General features: G+C 46.1%; 1 protein-coding gene across 1 annotated transcript in view; it reads right to left on the reverse strand.

Moving 5' to 3' along the window:
* Window positions 1-20,020, reverse strand: part of DIS3L2 (DIS3 like 3'-5' exoribonuclease 2) — a 157,308-nt gene that overhangs the window by 62,255 nt on the left and 75,033 nt on the right. The window contains exons 8-9 of the mRNA XM_032224928.1: window positions 16,749-16,828; window positions 708-820 (exon numbers count right to left, since the gene is read on the reverse strand). Of these exons, the coding sequence (XP_032080819.1) occupies window positions 708-820; window positions 16,749-16,828 (193 nt within the window). The remainder of the gene's footprint in view (window positions 1-707; window positions 821-16,748; window positions 16,829-20,020) is intronic.

A 20,020-nucleotide genomic window follows, 5' to 3' on the forward strand; every position in this document is an offset into this window, starting at 1 on the left:
CGACTTACGACAGTTCATTTAGTGACAATGGCAGGGAGGGAAGCGACTTATGACTGTTTTTCCACAGTTACGACCACTGAAGCATCCCCCAAGGTCACATGATCAAAATCCAGCATACTGGGCAACCGACTCATATTTACGACGGCCGCAGAGTCCCCCCGGGGTGTGTGTGTGTGACACGACCTCCTTTTGCGTCCTTCTTGACAAGCAAAGCCAGGGTCACTTCACAACCGCGTGACTGACTTAACAACGGCGTCGATTCACTTAACAACTGAGTCAAGGAACGTTGTAAAACGGGGCAAAACCGATTTGATAAATTTCTCACTTACCGTGTTTTCCCCGAAAATAAGACAGGCTCTTATTTTTTTTTTTGACCCCTGAAATAAGCGCCCGATCTTATTTTCGGGGAGGTCTTATTATTTTTGAGGTGCAGGAGGCGGCGAGCCTGGTCATCTCATGGCTGCTGCTGTGTGGCAATATTTTTGGGGGAGGGCTTATATTTGGGAGAGGGCTTATTTTTGGGCGAGTAGGGGGGGTTATTTTAGCACATGCGCTCAAAAGCCCAACTGGGCTTATTATCCGGGGAGGTCTTGTTTTCGGGGAAACAGGGTAGCAACATAAATTCTTGGCTCAAATTGTGGTCGTATGTCGAGGATTACGCGCATGCAAAAAAAGAGGCTGAGTTTTGCCTGGAGACGGCTTCTCACCTTTTGCACCAGGTAAACGCTTGTGGCTCTCTGGCTCGCAACTTCATCCAGGGAGGTGCCTTCCGGGACGAAATAACTCACGTCCGCGATGTGAACCCCGACTTCGAAGTTCCCTGAAATGGCAACAAAAGGATCCTTCTGTCAGCATTCCAATTATCATGCAGAAATAAATCAGAAATAAATAAATAAACACACACTTAGAGCTCAAAGCCCTGTTGGAGACCTTCGGGGTCTATTTCTGTTGCTCCCTCTGGGAGGAGATTCTGAAGTATTCCTAGCAGGACTACAAGATTCTGTTAACAACTTTGCTCCCAACGCCCTCCGTCTGGCAAACTTACTAAGATTCGTTTTTCTCACCGTGTACATGTATACATCCAGACTAGACTGTGTTGTTTCTCTGTGTCATATAATATATGTGAGGACATGCATAATTTTGCATTTAATTATTTATTTATTGTTTATGCAGTGTATATTGGAGGTGGTGACCGTTTGAGAGCTGTACGCCATGCAGATTTCATTTTAATATATGCCAATTGGTGCACATTCAAAGTGACAATAAAGTTATTCTATGTATCTATCATCTGTCTATCTATCATCTATATTGTATCTCTATATTACTCTACCATTATCTATATCTATCTATCTATCTATCAATCTATCTATCTATCATCCATCCATCCATCCATCCATCCATCCATCCATCCATCTATCATCTATCTATCTATCTATCTATCTATCTATCTATCTATCTATCTATCTAATCTATTTATCTATCATCTATCTATCATCTACCTATCTATCATCTATCTATCTATCTATCTATCTATCTATCTATCTATCTATCTATCTATCTATCTATCATTTATCTATCATCTATCTATCTATCTATCTCTATCATCTATCCATCTATCCATCCATCCATCCATCCATCCATCCATCCATCCATCCATCCATCCATCCATCTATCTATCTATCTACAGTATCTATCTATCTATCTATCTATCTATCTATCTATCTATCTATCTATCTATCTATCTATCTATCTACCTACCTACCTACCTACCTACCTACCTACCTACCTACCTACCTACATCTATCTATCTATCTATCTATCTATCTATCTATCTATCTATCTATCTATCTATCTAGCATCTATCTATCTATCTATCTATCTATCTATCTATCTATCTATCTAGCATCTATCTATCTATCTATCTATCTATCTATCTATCTAGCATCTATCTATCTATCTATCTATCTATCTATCTATCTATCTCTATCATCTATCCATCTATCCATCCATCCATCCATCCATCCATCCATCCATCCATCCATCCATCTATCTATCTATCTACAGTATCTATCTATCTATCTATCTATCTATCTATCTATCTATCTATCTATCTATCTATCTATCTACCTACCTACCTACCTACCTACCTACCTACCTACCTACATCTATCTATCTATCTATCTATCTATCTATCTATCTATCTATCTATCTATCTATCTATCTAGCATCTATCTATCTATCTATCTATCTATCTATCTATCTATCTATCTATCTAGCATCTATCTATCTATCATCTATCTATCTATCTATCTATCTATCTATCTATCTATCTACCTACCTACCTACCTACCTACCTACCTACCTACCTACCTACTTACCTATCTATCATCTATCTATCTATCTATCTATCTATCTATCTATCTATCTATCTATCTATCTATCATCTACCTACCTACCTACCTACCTACCTACCTACCTACCTACCTACCTACCTACCTATCTATCTATCTATCTATCTATCTATCTATCTATCTATCTATCTATCTATCATCTACCTATCTATCTAGCATCTATCTATTTTATTTATGTATTTATTTATAAATTTTGTGTTTGTTTATTTATTTAGTCATGTTTATGTAGTATTGGAGGTGGTGACCTCTATTAAGAGCTGTGCCCAACGAAAAATTCATTTTAATGTGTGCGGTTTGGGGTACATTCAAAGTGACCATAAAGTTATTCTCAGTCTAAGCTGACTTTAAAGAGGCCAAAGTTAAGAAAGGCTGCGCTTGTGCAGACGGCTCGGCTCCTGTCAAGTCAAAACCCAGGCCATCCATCCTCCAGAACAAAAGTTTTTAATCTTGCAAAAAAAAAAAAAAAGGCAGCGGGAGCCAAACGGTTGCAAAAGGCTGGCAGGGAGGGGGGGGGAGGAAAAGAAAAAGAAAAAAGGGGAAAAAAAACACCCTCTTTTTTGGAATCCCAATTCTCATCTCTTTGACCCCAGAGGATAAATATTGACGGAAGGAAAAGGAGAGGGCCATGACATCATGGCGTTTGCGGGAGCCTCAATCCGATCTCGCGGCCTCGGAAAGGGGCCTGAACTCTTGTGTCCTCAGCCGTATGTTGACAAACCGAGCGCGATCTCGTTCCGGGAGATAATCAAACACGGAAGCTGCCAAGCTAAATTCTCCTTTTACCCATTTTTCGCTCAGGATTCCCATCAGAGGTTTTGAAAAGAGCGGGGGCTGCCCGAGCCTCCCCCCCGCTCTTCCTTTCACACTTGAACTCGTGAAAAGCAAAAAAAAAAAAAAGGAACGAGAAAACCCCACCCTTTATTTAGTTCCATCTCTAGAGAGTACGTGAAAAGCAACGGGGCTAAGATTCGAATCCCGCTGAGATTCGCCCTTCCCTTCCAGCCAGGAGATCAGAGGCTCGGAGAGACCGACCGAGGCTTCCCGAGAGCCTGAAGCAAACTCCTCTTTTATTAATTGACTGTGAATTCTGCTCATTCACATCCAGCAAAGTCTTTCAAGGGAGGATTTACAGTCACAGACCTCATCTGGTTTGGAGAGCTGCCAGGCCGAGATCTGCAGAACTTGGCAAGGAGTCTCGGAGAGTCAGGAACCAATGAAGTGAACTAATTGTCTCCTGCAAACTCCACTCCCCTTTCGCTCCTCTTTTATGTCCTCTGGGAGGGGCCATTCATCGTCCACCTGTGGCCTTACTCCCAGGTCGACCCCTGTTCCTTAGCTGTTCCCTTTGTCTGGCAGCTCTGCGCATGCGCACACTGGGAACAGGCTCCAGCTGTTCTTCTGCCCCACTGAAGGCAGCTGATAACTGGCATACGGCCCTGGCCCCCTCTCTGCCTCCGACACAGAGCCCTCCTCAGAGCCTTCCCCAGACTCCAGAACTGCCCATCTTCCTCCCCAACCTCCTCACTCTCCGAATCTTGCGCGCCACAACAATTTCTCCCCGCCGCCACCGACTAATAACAGTCCTTCCACTCCATCCAATACAATGGATGAAGCTACTGGGACAGGAAGCAAAACGTCTTTTTCTTCCTTAAAATAATAATTTAAAAAAATCAGCCCAGTTGCCTTTTCAAAAATAAAAAACCTCTTTCGAGACGACGGTGAACTGGAGGACGGAGAATCTTCAAAGACACGGAGGGAAAGAAATTACGGGCAGTTGTTGCAAAATGTTGTCACTCTTATGTAGCCTGGCTGTATAAAGAGAGGCACAGAATCAAAATCACGTGAAGGATTAGGATCGCTTTATAAAGCCTCGTTAAGGCCACACCTTGAATAATGCATCCGGTTTTGGTCACCCCCGTTACAAAAAAGATGTTGCGAGTTTTGGAAAAAGTGCAAAGAAGAGCAACTAAGATAATTAAAAGCTTGGAGACTAAAACATACGAAGAACGGCTGCAGGATTTGGGTTTGGCTAGTCTAGAGAAAAGGAGGACCAAGCCTATTCCAGTATTTGAGGGGCTGCCACAAAGAACCTGACATGACACAGGGTCTCCTGCTTGACCAGGGGGCTGGACAAGATGACCTCCAAGGTTCCGTTCAGCTCTATTCTGACTCTGATATGGCATAGGGTCACCTGCTTGAGCAGAGTGCTGGACTAGATGACCTCCAAGGTTCCTTCCAGCTCAATTCTGATTCTGACATGACACAGTGTCTTCTGCTTGAGCAGAGGGCTGGATTAGATGACCTCCAAGGTTCCTTTCAGCTCTATTCTGACTCTGATATGGCATAGTCTCCTGTTTGAGGAGGGGGCTGGACTAGAAGACCTCCAAGGTTCCTTTCAGCTCTATTCTGACTCTGATATGGCATAGTCTCCTGTTTGAGGAGGGGGCTGGACTAGATGACCTCCAAGGTCCCTTTCCAGCTCTATTCTGACTCTGATATGGCATAGGGTCTCCTGCTTGACCAGGGGGCTGGACTAGATGACCTCCAAGGTTCCTTTCCAGCTCTATTCTGATTCTGGGGTCGCCTGCTTGAGGAGGGGGCTGGACTAGAAGACCTCCAAGGTTCCTTTCAGCTCTATTCTGACTGATATGGCATAGGGTCTCCTGCTTGAGCAGTGGGTTGGACTAGATGACCTCCAAGGTCCCTTTCCAGCTCTATTCTGATTCTGGGGTCGCCTGCTTGAGGAGGGGGCTGGACTAGAAGACCTCCAAGGTTCCTTTCAGCTCTATTCTGACTGATATGGCATAGGGTCTCCTGCTTGAGGAGGGGCTGGACTAGATGACCTCCAAGGTCCCTTCCAGCTCTATTCTGAATCTGATATGGCATAGGGTCTCCTGCTTGAGGAGGGGGCTGGGCTAGATGACCTCCAAGGTCCCTTTCCAGCTCTATTCTGACTCTGATATGGCATAGGGTCTCCTGTTTGAGAAGGGGGCTGGACTAGATGACCCCAAGGTCCCTTTCCAGCTCTATTCTGATTCTGGGGTCGCCTGCTTGAGGAGGGGGCTGGACTAGAAGACCTCCAAGGTTCCTTTCAGCTCTATTCTGACTCTGATATGGCATAGGGTCTCCTGCTTGAGGAGGGGCTGGACTAGATGACCTCCAAGGTTCCTTTCCAGCTCTATTCTGATATGGCATAGGGTCTCCTGCTTGAGCAGGGGGCTGGGCTAGATGACCTCCAAGGTCCCTTTCCAGCTCTATTCTGACTCTGATATGGCGTAGTCTCCTGTTTGAGCAGTGGACTGGACTAGATGACCTCCAAGATCCCTTCCAGCTCTATTCTGACTCTGATATGGCATAGGGTCTCCTGCTTGAGCAGGGGGCTGGGCTAGATGACCTCCAAGGTCCCTTTCCAGCTCTATTCTGACTCTGATATATGGCATAGGGACTCCTGCTTGAGCAGGGGGCTGGACTAGATGACCTCCAAGGTCCCTTTCCAGCTCTATTCTGACTCTGATATGGCATAGGGTCTCCTGTTTGAGGAGGGGGCTGGAGTAGAAGACCTCCAAGGTCCCTTTGCAGCTCTGTCATTCTCTGTTTTTCTAAATTTCAAACCTCATCAGTCCGTTTCTTCTTGGACTGGGTCCAATTACACAGAGGGTTTGCTCATTTCTACACGCCAGGGGGGGGAAAAACCCCCCGAACTCTTTACATCAATGGGTCTGATCCTTTTTTTTCAAGTTGGAGCGTGTTAACTCGAAGCTTGTGGTACAACAGAAATGAGGAATGATTTCAACAACGCACACCTAGGCGAATCTCGGAGCAAGCTGAGATTTCAACTTTTTCACTGATGATCTCACCTCCGCAAAACAGCAGCGGCCCAGGGATGTCCATTTTCTTTTTATTACAGAAAAAGTGGGGGTGAAATGAAGAAAAGACGGGGGGGGGGGAAGGCCGCCCTTTCATTTGTTCATCCTCTGCCAAAAAACCCGCCAGAAACAGCCGTCGAAAAGTTCACTTGTAAGATTTAAGAAAGAGACTTTGAAGTTCAGGGAACAGCGTGAGAAAGAACTGGGGATGGAAAGGACTACAATGGGATTTAAATCCACTTTTTTTCCCCTTCCCCAAGGCAAACAAATAAAGCCGAAATCTTCTGGGCTTGGAAGACACCATTATAATCTAAGCTCTAAGAAGCAAAAACCCTTCCGAACTGTACGGTGTCAGGTTTCCAAACTAATTTAATTTAGGAGCCTCGAGCCAACTTTCAAAAGAAATCCAGTCATTTATTAGGAACACAATCAGAATTTCGGCAATCCCCCACTGCAGTCAGATCTGATCTCATTTTAATTATGGCTGAACTTCACCCCCGTTTCCTCCCTCTCCTCAGTCTGTGTCATAAATCACATTCACCAATGAGGTGCACGCCTCACAAGCCTGCTTAGTTATCTGAAATCCGACTCTAGCCATACAGGTAGTCCTCTCTATAGGCACACGCGCCATCGGCAGCTGCTCTTGTGGTTTCTGGCGCACATGTGCACCGGACAGATAGTCTTCACAGGCACTGGAGTGCCGAAAAACAGCCTTAAAACCGTCCCAAACCGCCCAAAGAACAGGCTGTTTTGGGGGGCTGTTTTGGGGCCAAAAAACGGCCCAAGAAACAGCTTGGAAAATGGCCTGAAAACAGTCCCAAAATGGGTAAAAAAACAGGCTGTTTTCCAGGCCATTTTCATGGTTTTTTTCGGCCCGAGGAACAGCCAGAAAACGGCCCGGGAAACAGCTTGGAAAACGGGCTGAAAACGGCCAAGAAAACAGGCGAAATACAGGCATGCACGCACTGGCCAGCTGATCTTCAGGTTTCCTGTGCTCCAGCATGCGCACATGCACGCACATTCCAGTTCAGGCACTCGGTGCCAAAAAGATTCACCCTCACTGGTATAGGGATCTCTTGATTGACAGGGGTATACAAGAAGATTTCCAGCCCTGTGATTCTATGATTCCGAGATAGGTAAAAAAAGATACAGGACGGATGGAGGGAAGGAAGAGCTCGCGTTGAGAAATCGTGGGCACTCCATCTCTGGAGGTTTTCAAGAAGAGACTAGAAAGCCACTTGTCTGAGATTGTATAAGGTGTCCTGCTTGAGCAGGGGGCTGGACTAGAAGACCTCCAAGGTCCCTTCCAGTTCTATTCTATTCTAAATAGAGATTCTAAAGTTGTGAATGCTGCATCTCTGGAGGTTTTCAAGAAGGGACTGGAAAGTCACTTGTTTGAAATTGTATAAGGTGTCCTGCTTGAGCAAGGGGCTGGACTAGAAGACCTCCAAGGTCCCTTCCAGTTCTATTCTATTCTAAATAGAGATTCTAAAGTTGTGAATGCTGCATCTCTGGAGGTTTTCAAGAAGAGACTGGAAAGCCACTTGTCTGAGATTGTATAAGGTGTCCTGCTTGAGCAGGGGGCTGGACTAGAAGACCTCCAAGGCCCCTTCCAGTTCTATTCTATTCTAAATAGAGATTCTAAAGTTGTGAATGCTCCATCTCTGGAGGTTTTCAAGAAGGGACTGGAAAGTCACTTGTTTGAAATTGTATAAGGTGTCCTGCTTGAGCAGGGGGCTGGACTAGAAGACCTCCAAGGTCCCTTCCAGTTCTATTCTATTCTAAATAGAGATCCTAAAGTTGTGAATGCTGCATCTCTGGAGGTTTTCAAGAAGGGACTGGAAAGTCACTTGTCTGAAATTGTATAAGGTGTCCTGCTTGAGCAAGGGGCTGGACTAGAAGACCTCAAAGATACACAGAGGTTATAACAAGAGATTTTAAAATTCTGGGCGCTTAACAATGTTTAGCTATGTGATATTATCATGACAATAGCTGGAAACCTGAATCCAGCCCACACTTTGGCCAAAAAATATGCTTTTGGGGGGGTGGGGTGGGGGAGGAGGAATAAGAATGGAATTGTTATATATGTATACTTTTAAAAGGAGGATGTATGTAAAATCATTATGATGAAAGATGTTTATTGGACGGCAATTATTAATACCGTCAATATTAAATGGAATTTGCTTAGACGCAGAAATACACAATGTAAATTAACTAGAGAGAGTGGAAGGGAGACGGGGGGGTGAGGAAAGGAGGAAGAGAAGGGAGAGGAGAGAAGGAAGCAGGAGGGAGGAAAAGAGAGAAGGAGTGGAAAGAGGAGAGAGGAGAAGGAGAGAGGAAGGGGAAGTAGAGAAGAGAGAGATAGTAGAGGGAAGAAAGGAGGGTAGAGGGGGGGAAGAGGAGATAAAGAGGAGAGAGGATAAGGAGAGAGGAAGGGGAAGTAGAGAAGAGAGGGATGGTAGAAGGAAGAAAGAAGGGTGGTAAAGGAGGAGAAGAGGAGAAGAGAAAGAAGGAGAGGAAAGAGGAGAGAGGAGAAGGAGAGAGGAAGGGGAAGTAGAAAAGAGAAGGAAGGTAGAGGGAAGAAAGGAGGGAAGAGGGGGGAAGAGGAGGAGCGAAAGAAGGAGTGGAAAGAGGAGAGAGAAGAAGGGGGAGTAGAGAAGAGAGGGATAGTATAGGGAAGAAAGGAGGATAGAGGGGGAAGAGAAAGAAGGAGTGGAAAGAGGAGGGAGAAGAAGGGGAAGTAGAGAAGAGAGGGATAGTATAGGGGGAAAAAGGAGGCTAGCGGGGAAGAGGAGGACAGAAAGAAGGAGTGGAAAGAGGAGAGAGAAGAAGAAGGGGAAGTAGAGAAGAGAGGGATAGTATAGGGGGAAAAAGGAGGATGGGGGGAAGAGGAAGACAGAAAGAAGGAGGGGAAAGAGGAGAGAGAAGGAGAGAGGAAAGGGAAGTAGAGAAGAGAGGGATAGCAGAGGGAAGAAAGGAGGTAGGGAGGAGGAGGAGAGGAAGAGGAGCCAGGATGGCAGTGGATAGGGTATAATATGGTCCATGGAAAATGGAAGAGCAAATTATAGTTGCTGTGGTTTGATGGTAAGACGAATCGATATAATATTGGATAATACAAAATCATGTTTGCTAAGATGTAATGGTATACTTGTGGTTACTTGTATGAAAATATTAAAAAAATTATTAAAGAGAAAAGATACACCGAACATCTTCAAATATTTGACAGTACATTATCAAAGGTTTTGACACTCCACAGCAGGGTTATAACTGTAAACCATTTGCTAAAGCAAGGGCCAGGGGAGGTGGGGGGGGGGGGAGAGAGAAGATTTATGTATTTATTTATTTACTGGCAAACGGCCGAGCTCAGCTACCGATTTCAAACTTCTGGACCGAAGACGGGGGACAAGGGCACCCTGTTCCTACAAATATCTATCTGAGCACGGTTTTTGCTCCTGGCACCGGTCGCTGGACCTCAAGATACGGCAGGCTTCGAGCGTCAGCTCCTTAAGTTTTTTGAAAGAGACCACGCTGACATTTCTTGGGCAAGGCCGAGAGGAACTTTTCAATTGCGCGTGAGATTGCAAGTTATACACACACTTCCTTTCGTTTTCAATTAGCGTTCCAGGGGCAGAGAGATGCTCTTAGTTGGAAGGAGAGATGGGAAAGCTGCATTCAAGCTTCTTTTTAAGACTTGACTTTTCCAGGTTTTCTTTACCAGTCCATCGGCCGACGCAGGCGGTTCTCGACTTACGACCAAGGAAGAGCCCCACCCCCCCAATTTACGACCTTCGCTGCTCTCTTCTGATTGAATGGGAAGGCTACTGAGAACATCACGTGGTGCCTGACCGTCAGCATCTGTTCATGGAGACCTTTCGATCCCAGGTGATTAGCAGGATGGGACCTCAAGTGGCAGAAACAAGCCTCAAAGGCAGTGGTGGGTTTCAAAAAATTTTCGAACCTATTCTGTGGGTGTGGCCTCCTTTGTGGGAGTGGCTTGCTGGCCATGTGACCTGGTGGGAGTGGCTTGCCAGCCATGTGTTCTCTCTCTCTCTCTCTATATATATATATATATATCTCTCTCGCTCGCTCGCTCTCTGTGTGTGTGTTTCTTTCCTTTTGCCTCTCTGTCCCTTTTTCCTTTTTTTCTTTCATATCTCTCTCTTTTTCTTTCTTTTTTTCTTTCTTTCTTTCTTTCTTTCTCTTTCTCTCTCTCTCTCTCTGTGTGTGTGTGTGTCAGTGGTGGGTTTCAAAAAAATTTCGAACCTACTCTGTGGGTGTGGCCTCCTTTGTGGGAGTGGCTTGCTGGCCATGTGACCTGGTGGGAGTGGCTTGCCGGCCATGTGTTCTCTCTCTGTCTCTCTCTGTGCGTCTCTGTCTCTCTGTCTCTCTGTCTCTCTCTCTCTCTCTCTCTCTCTTTCCTTCCTTTCATCTCTCTGTCCCTTTTTCCTTTTTTCCTTTCATCTCTCTCTTTTTCTTTTTTTTTCTTTTTTTATTTGTTTCCTTCTTCCTTTCTTCCTCTTTCTCTCTCTGTGTGAGTCTGTGTGAGTCTGTCTGTCTGTCTGTCTGTCTGTGTGTGTATGTGTGTGTCAGTGGTGGGTTTTCAAAAAAAATTGGAACCTCTTCTGTAGATGGTGGCCTGCTTTACGGGTCCACTGGTGGAACCTCTTCTAACCGGTTCGGTAGATTTGACGGACCGGTTCTACTGAACTGGTGCAAACTGGTAGGAACCAACCTCTGCCCAAAGGAGAAAAGCAAGAATGGCCTCGGGAGACCCATGTTGCAAGTCTTCCAGAACCTTATCCAGCCGGGGACTCGCAGATTAAGTCCGTCCTCCAGGCGTTATCAGCTGAAATCCAGGTTAGGGCTGGCAGCTTAGGCTACATCCCCAACAGCTAATAAATCAGGCCTCGGGATTTCTCAAATCCGTTATGAAACAGGTTTCCCGTTGCAAAACAAACCAGGGATTCAGCCGCTCCAAAGCCACTTGCCAGCAGCAACTTAAGCCTGGGAAATCACCCATGGCACCGGCGTGGCCTCGAAGCCCCTGACAAAGAAGACGTGGGTTGTTGTTTTTTTAACTTGCGGTGGCCGAGGCTACGACACATGTGCAAAACGACAAGGTGCGGCGGCTGGGACAGCTAGCGCATCCTGTATATTCTGCCGGAGCCCCTGGAAGACAGCGAATGGCTCCGTTCCCAGGAGGCCCATGCAAGTACATCCAGTACCTGCGATTCGCCAGCTCTCTGCGCTTGTAAATATTTCACCGCCTGACGAAACAAGCACACGGGGTGCTGGGCAGCTGGAGAACGCCGCTGACGCCGCCGTCGTCCTCCTCGGGATCTGACTTAACGGCGGAAATATGACGGGATTCCACAAAGGCAGATAGGAAAAACTGCAGGGCCGCTTCCAAGCGGAGCGAGCCAGGGCTTAGCAAGCGGTGGGGGGGGGGGGGGCAGTGGGGTGAAGGCAGGCCAAGAGCAACTGAGTGTAGATCAAAGGATAACGGAGGGACCTGGCTTGTTAAGGTCAGGCCAACGACGTCTCAAAAGGGGGGCTTGCTCTTTTCTGGATGAGCTGCTTTCTTCCGATGGGTTTGAGGAGGACCGAGGAACACGAGTTGGAAGGGACCTCCGAGGTCTTCTCGTTCAGCCCTCGGCTCAAGCAGAAGAGCCTACGCCAGGGTTGCCAAACTCGCGGCACGCAGGCAGGATGTGGTACAAGCTGGCCACGCCCAGTTTAGCAAAGGGGGGGGGAAGAGTCCCGATACGTCATGTGACGCCACCATGACAGTGTGAGTTTGATACCCCCTAGCCCCTCAGACAAATGGCAGCTCGATCTCTTCTTTGAAACTTCCCATGTTGGAGCATTCACAACTTCTGGAGGCAAGTGGTTCCACTGGTTGATTGTTCTCACTGTCAAGAAATTCCTACTTAGTTCTAGGTTGGTTCTCTCCTGGATTAGTTTCCACCCATTGCTTCCTGTTCTACCCTCAGGTGTCTTGGAGAATAGCTTGACTGCCTCTTCTTTGTGGCAACCCCTGAGATATTGGAAGGCTGCTATCATATCTCCCCTGGTCCTTCTTTTCATTCAACTAGACATTCCCAGTTCCTGCAACCGTTCTTCGTATGTTTTAGTCTCCAGTCCCCTAATCCTCTTTGTTGCTCTTCTCTGCACTCTTTCTAGAGTCTCCACATCTTTTCTACATCGTGGCGACCAAAACTGGATGCAAATATTCCAAGTGTGGCCTTTCCAAGGCCTTATAAAGTGGTATCAACACTTCACATGATCTTGATTCTCTCCCTCTGTTGATGCAGCCTAGAACTGTGTTGGCTTTTTTGGCAGCTGCTGCCCACGGCTGGCTCATATTTAAATGGTTGTCTACTAGGACTCCAAGATCCCTCTCCCAGTTGCTACTATTGAGCAAGGTAACACCTATTCTGTACCTGTGCATTTCGTTTTTCTTGCCTAAATGTAGAACCTAACTCCTTTCACCTTTGAATTTCATTCCTATTCTATTCTATTCCATTTGAAGCAGGCCAATCTAATTTGCCAGCCAAATCTTTCTGCTCTTCGAAAGTTTCTTTTCTTTTGCTCTTCTCTGCACTCTTGCTAGAGTCTCCACATCTTTTTTTATAGTGTGGTGATCAAAACCGGATGCAAAATTCCGAGTGTGGCTTTACTAAGGCTTTGTAGAGCAGTAGCAGTGCCTCCCTTGATCTTGATTGCATCCCTCTGTTAATGCAGCTCGGTCACCTTTAGCAAGAGTTTTTAGCCTCAGACCTCATTCTCCAAGCCAGCCAGCAAAATTCAGAAATTCCCCCATCCGCTTCCCTCCCCCCCTCCACAAAAATCCCACAAAGGCAAGCAGTTTAAAAACTCACAGGCAAATTCTGTAGTTGTGTGAAGATCAAATTTCTCCCTCCCTCCCCTCCTTCCTCCCCTCTCTCTCCACATACAAGGGGAAAGAGAGGGGGGGAAAGAGGAGGCAACGGAGAAGTTACAACGGGGACAAACTTTCTTGAACTTGGCTGACGGTCTAAAGCCTCCACTCAACACCGAGACTCGCTGAGCCAAAGAGATGAAGGGAGAGAGAGAGAGAGAGAGAGAGAGAGAAAGGCCATTTCTGGCCAAATCACCACCGCCAGCTGTTTTTATGACTCTTCCGTGCGCCATCCGAGGGGGCTAATTCGACCAGGAAATGAACCGCTCTCCGAGTTTACAAAAATGGGAAGTGGCACCCCCGACCGTCTTCGCAAATTAGAAATTTAGAGGCTAAAGAACTCGCTGGGAGGAAATCGCCGAGGAGTAGATTTCGGTGAAGCATTAGGACGGAAAGAAAAGGCAGAAGAAGAAGAAGAAGGAGGAGGAGGAGGAGGAGGAGGAGGAGGAGGAGAAGGAGAAGGAGAAGGAGAAGGAGAAGGAGAAGGAGAAGGAGAAGGAGAAGGAGAAGGAGAAGGAGAAGGAGAAGAAGAAGGTCCCCTGGGTGATAAAAGTTGTTTCCCGGAGGGGGAAAAAAAAACTTAGAAAAGTTAGAATAACAAGAGTCGGGAGGGACCTTGGAGGTCATCTAGTCCCACCCCCTCTACCAGTGATGGCTAACTTTTTTGTCATTGTGTGCTGCTCCCCCCCCCCCTGCGCTCCCCTGCCCCCCTTCCCTGCGCATGCACATGTGACACACACCCCCATTTATGGCTTCCAGGTTGGTGCCAAAATGGGGTGGGGGGGGCAGATGCCCCGTTTTGGGCCTGGAAGCCTCTTGCACCAACCTGGAAGCCATAACAGAGCACGGGGTGTTGTGCGAGGCCCCAAAATGCAACGCAAATGCCCCCCCCTGCACATGCGTGGCAGAGACCCAGAGACCAGCTGGCCGACAGGAGGCCATGCGAGTTGGGCTGGGGAAATGGCTGGTGTGCCCAGAGAGAGGGCTCTGCGTGCCATCTGCGCCACAGGTTTGCCATCAAGGCCATCTACCATTCCAGACAATTGGCTGTCCAGTCTCTTCTTAAAAACCTCCAGTGATGGAGCACCCAAAATGCCTGGTGTCAAGCTGTTCCACTGGTTAATTGTCCTCACTGTCAGAAAAATTCTCCTCAGTTCCAGGTTGCTTCTCTCCTTGATTAGTTTCCACCCATTGCTTCCTGTTCTACGCTCAGATGCCTTGGGGAATAGCTTGACTCCCTCTTCTTTGGGGCAACCCCTGAGATATTGGAAGACTGCTATCATGTCTCCACTGGTCCTTCTTTTCATTAAACTAGACATGTCATTCTGTCCATCCATGGTCCACACAGATTTCTTTCCTTTTCTCCTTCCTTCTTTCCTTCCTTCCTTCCTTCCTTCCTTCCTTCCTTCCTTCCTTCCTCCCTTCCTTTCTCTTTCTTCATTTTTTCTTTCTTCCTCTTCTTTCTTTCTTTCTTTCTTTCTTTCGCTCAATTGTGGTCTTTTCCTATCTATCTATCCCACCTGTTCCTCTTGTCTTCTCTCAGCCCAAATTTCAGAAAGAAGCTGTTCCACTGGTTAATTGTTCTCACTGTCAGGAAATTTCTCCTCAGTTCTAAGTTGCTTCTCTCCTTGATTAGTTTCCATTCATTGCTTCTTGTTTTGCCTTCAGGTGCTTTGGAGAATAGTTTGACTCCCTCTTCTTTGTGGCACAACCTGAGATATTGGGAGACTGCTATCCTGTCTCCCCTGGTCCTTCTTTTCATTAAACTAGACATTCCCAGTTCCTGCAACCGTTCTTCCTATGTTTTATCCTCCAGTCCCCTAATCCTCTTTGTTGCTCTTCTCTGCACTCTTTCCAGAGTCTCCATGTCTTTTCTACATCGTGGCGACCAAAACTGAATGCCATATTCCAAGTGTGGCTTTACCAAGACCTTATAAAGTGGTATTAACACTTCACGTGATCTTGATTCGCTCCCTCTATTGATGCAGCCTAGAACTATGTTGGCTTTCTTGGCAGCTGCTGCACACCGCTGGCTCATATTGAAGTCCATGCTGGTTGCCACGTGTCCAAATTTGGATCACCAGACTATGGGGATAGTGCCACAGTCGTAAGAGAGAGGACTGGTCCTTGACCAGTCTTTTTTTTCCCCAGTGCCATGGTAACTTTCACTGGTCACTAAACAAATGGTCGTTAAGTCGTATTTCATTGCAACAACTGACTTAGAGAAAAGAAGGACCAGGGGAGACATGATATCAGTCTTCCAATATCTCAGGGGTTGCCACAAAGAAGAGGGAGTCAAACTATTCTCCAAGGCATCTGAGGGTAGAACAAGAAGCGATGGGTGGAAACTAATCAAGGGGAGAAGCAACCTGGAATTAAGGAGAAATTTCCTGACAGTTAGAACAATTAACCAGTGGAACAGCTTCCTTCTGAAATTTGGGCTGAGAGAAGACAAGAGGAACAGGTGGGATAGATAGATAGGAAAAGACCACAATTGAGTAAAAGAAAGAAAGAAGGAAGGAAGGAAGGAAGGGAGGGAGGGAGGGAGGGAGGGAGGGAGAAGGAAGAAAAAGGAAGAAAGAAAATAATGAAAAAAGAAAAAAGAGAGTGTCTTAGCCACTGAGCCACCATGTCCCTATCCCATTAAATACTCCATCCATAAATATACTGCAACCATCCGTTAAATACTCTATCTGTTAAATATACCATACATTAATTGCAACATCCGTTAATTACATCCATTAAATACACCATCCGTTAAATACTCCATCCATTAAATACACCATTCGTTAAATACTCAGCCGTTAAATACACCATCTGTTAAATACTCCATGTGTTAAATATGCTGCAACCATCCGTTAAATACTCCATCCGTTAAATATACCGCTACCATCCGTTCAATACTCCATTTGTTAAATACACCATCTGTTAAATACTCCATGTGTTAAATACTCCATGCGTTAAATACACCATCTGTTAAATACATCATCCGTTAATTACATCCGTTAAATACTCCATCTGTTAAATACTCCATGCGTTAAATACACCATCCATTAAATACTCCATCCGTTAAACACATCATCTGTTAATTACACCACCCGTTAAATACACCATCCGTTAAATACACCATCTATTAATTACATCATCCGTTAAATACTCCATCTGTTAAATACTCCATGCGTTAAATACATCACATGTTAAATACTCATCCGTTAAATACTCCATCGGTTAAATATACCGCAACCTTCCTTTAAATACTCCATCTGTTAAATACACTATCCATTAATTACACCATCCATTAATTACACCATCCGTTAAATATACCATCCATTAAATACACCATCCGTTAAATACTCCCTGACTTAAATACTCCATGCGTTGACTACTCCATGCGTTAAATACACCACATCGCCCTCACCCCCCCCCATGCGCGTTAAATCCTCCATGCAAAATCTCAGTTTCCGGTATAAAGGCCTTTGAACAGTATATGGCAGCAGCCGTACATGAAATATTTCAGAGGTATCATCCTACCGTCCGAAAGTGGCTTGCAAGACAGAGCATCGTCCAGATCCTTGGCCGTGGATGGGTCAATGGTGAAGATGCATTCTTTCCTGCAAGAAGGAAAAGAGGAAAAAAAAAAACTTAGCCGAGCACCAAAAAATAAAATAAGATGCCATGAAGAAGAGATTTCTTATCTGTCTCTCTATATCTTGGTGTTTCCCAACTTTTGCCATTTTAAGACGCGCAAGACTTCGACTCCCAGAATAACCCCAGAATTATAAGCCTGTGAGGACTTCCCCATGGCTGGCTGGGGAAATTCTGGGAGTTGGAGTCACACAAGTCTTAAAGTTGCCAGATCTGGAGACCCCTTGCCCAGTGTTACATTTAAATTTTTACCGACAAAGAAATAAAGGGGGACTAGTATAGATCTATTTCAAGATATTTAGCTGTCATCAGTCAGCCCCGTGATGGCGAACTGATGGCAAAAGTGCCATGTCACATGGCACGTGCAGCCTTGCCTGTTTGTCTCCTGGGTTTCTGGCGCGCATGTGCGCGCAGCGATCAGCTGTCCTTCGTGCGCGTGGCAGTGCCGAAAACCAGTGTGCACATACGTGCCGGAACCCAGAGGTTCGGCTTTTCCAGACAACAATCCCTTTGCCCGTGCGTCAGTGCCGAATACCAGCCTGTGCATGTGCACCGTCCAGCTGATCAATGAGCACACATGCGCACTAGAACCCGGAAGTTGCGCTTTTCCAGAGCGCAGAAGCGCATACACACACATGTTTCTGCACAATCTTTTCGGCACTCGGTGCCAAAAAGGATCGCCATCACTGAGCTAGCCATGCCCTTCTGGGATTTGAACCCAGGCACTTGCATATTAGGCAGATGTATTAACCTCTAGCCACGGGCTCTCCTCACTTTGTCAGTTGTACCAGGGGGAAGATTACCGTATTTTTCGGAGTATAAGACACACCTTTCCCCCTCAAATACAGCATTTTTTCCCTCCCGAAACCCCGCCACGTTCACCAAAATGGCCGTACATAGCTTGTAGGAAGCTTTTAGAGAGCTCCTGGGGGATGAGGAGGGCAGAAATGAGCAAAAAACGGCCTGGTTTTGCTCCATTTTACACCCCCAGCCCCCAGGAGCACTCTATAAGCTTCCTAGCGACTATCCATGCCCCTTTTTTAATGAAAAAAAGGGCCAGTTTTTGCAAAAAACAAGCCGTTTTTTTTGCTCCCCCCCCCCCGGAGTACTCTGCAAACTGCCTAAAGGCTATTTATGCCTTTTTGGGGAGGGGGAAATGGGCCCATTTTTGCAAAAAAATGGGCCTTTTTTGGAAGGTTTGCAGAGCGCAAAAACTTTTTTTTTAAATGTTCCTCTTCAAAACCTTGCTGCATCTTATACTCCGGTGCATCTTATACTCCAAAAAATGTGGTGTTTTTTCCAGTGAGACCGGTCTGTCAGGGCAACCTGGTCTACTCAAATATGGGACGGAGCATATTGTTTCTGCTTTCGCCGTAACCTCCCTTGCCTAGTGGCTAAGGAGGAAAAATTAGAAACCAAGATACTGTAAGATCAAATCTCAGAAAGCTCCAATGTTGAGTCATTTCCATTTATTCAGAGCTAAATTCAGACCGAAACGTTTAATACTGAGCAGGTATTTCATGGTATTGGACCTGGGTACTTGAGAGACCGCCTTCTGCCAATTACCTCCCACAGACCCATTAGATCGCACAGGGTCGGCCTCCTCCGGGTTCCGTCTACCAGCCAATGCCATCTGGCTACTACCCAGGGGAGGGCCTTCTCTGTAGCAGCTCCGGCCCTTTGGAATGAACTCCCCGCGGAGATTCGGACCCTCACCCCTCTCCAAGCCTTCCGGAAAGCCGTCAAAACCTGGCTGTGCCGGCAGGCCTGGGGTTGATGACTTCCCCTCCCCTCTCGACTTGTATGGCTGTATGACTCTTATGTATTTTAATTATATGTATTGTGTTTGTATCCCCTTTCCCCTTTCCCCTGTTCGCCGCCCTGAGTCTCTCCTGGAGAAGGGTGGCATACAAATAAATTAAATCTGAATCTGAATCTGAATCTGAATTTCTCAATTTAAAGCCACAACTGAGCCCACAATTTCTGCGGCTAAGTGAGAGAGTTCTTAAGTGAGAAATCTGTTATGTTAGTTTTGCCCCATTTTATGACTTTCCTTGTCATATCTGTTAAATGAATCCCTGCAGTCAATTAGTTAGTAACCTGCTTGTCTCAAAGGTGCTTTTTTTTCCAAAGCACTTTCTTGTTTTTTTTTTCTTTTCTTTTGAAGAAGTTTCGCTTCTCATCCAAGAAGCTTCTTCAGCTCTGACTGGATGGTGGGGATTGGAAGGATTGATACTCCTTGCAGACAGCTGGTCATTTGCATCCTTTTAGAGGGTCATTGAGGCTACTTGGAGGTTCGTTTGTATCCTCAGGGTCACCTGAGTGGTGTAAATGCTTCTTGCAGTCTGCAATTTTTTCCCCTCTGGAAATCCATTCCTACTTCCACCCCGTTCAAAAGGTGCTCATCCCAAACAGTGTAGCTAAAAGTCTGCAGAGATTCTTAGTAATGAGAAGAGGCCATTTCTTCCAGCTGTTCGGCCTTGCCAGCGCAAATGCCTTCCCACCTAGCGTGATCTGCAGCCTCAAGCAGTTCCAAAATTAATTGACTGGCAGCGGGGGAAGACTGCGCTGGAAATGAAGACGCACGCATAGAAAGGAGCCAAAATTCGAATCAAACAGAACCGAACAGAGCTGGAAGGGACCTTGGAGGTCTTCTAGGCCAGCCCCCTGCTCAAGCAGGAGACCCTATCTCAAACAAGTGGCTGTCCAGTCTCTTCTTCAAAACCTCCAGTGATGGAGCACCCACAATTTTTGGTGGCAAGCTGTTCCACTGGTTAATTGTTCTCGCTGTCAGGAAATTTCTCCTTAATTCCAGGTTGCTTTTCTCCTTGATTAGTTTCCACCCATTGCTTCTTGTTCTGCCCTGAGGTGCTTTGGATAATAGCTTGACTCCCTCTTCTTTCTGGTAGCCCCTGAGATATTGGAAGACTGCTATCATGTCTCCCCTGGTCCTTCTTTTCATTAAACTAGACATGTCATTCTGTCCATCCATGGTCCACACAGATTTCTTTCCTTTTCTCCTTCCTTCCTTCCTTCCTTCCTTCCTTCCTTCCTTCCTTCCTTCCTTTTCTCTTTTTTCATTACTTTCTTTCTTCCACTTCTTTCTTTCTTTCTTTCTTTCTTTCTTTCTTTCGCTCAATTGTGGTCTTTTCCTATCT

This window comes from Thamnophis elegans, chromosome 10 (assembly GCF_009769535.1).
Source record: "Thamnophis elegans isolate rThaEle1 chromosome 10, rThaEle1.pri, whole genome shotgun sequence".
In the NCBI taxonomy this organism is placed as follows: domain Eukaryota; kingdom Metazoa; phylum Chordata; class Lepidosauria; order Squamata; family Colubridae; genus Thamnophis; species Thamnophis elegans.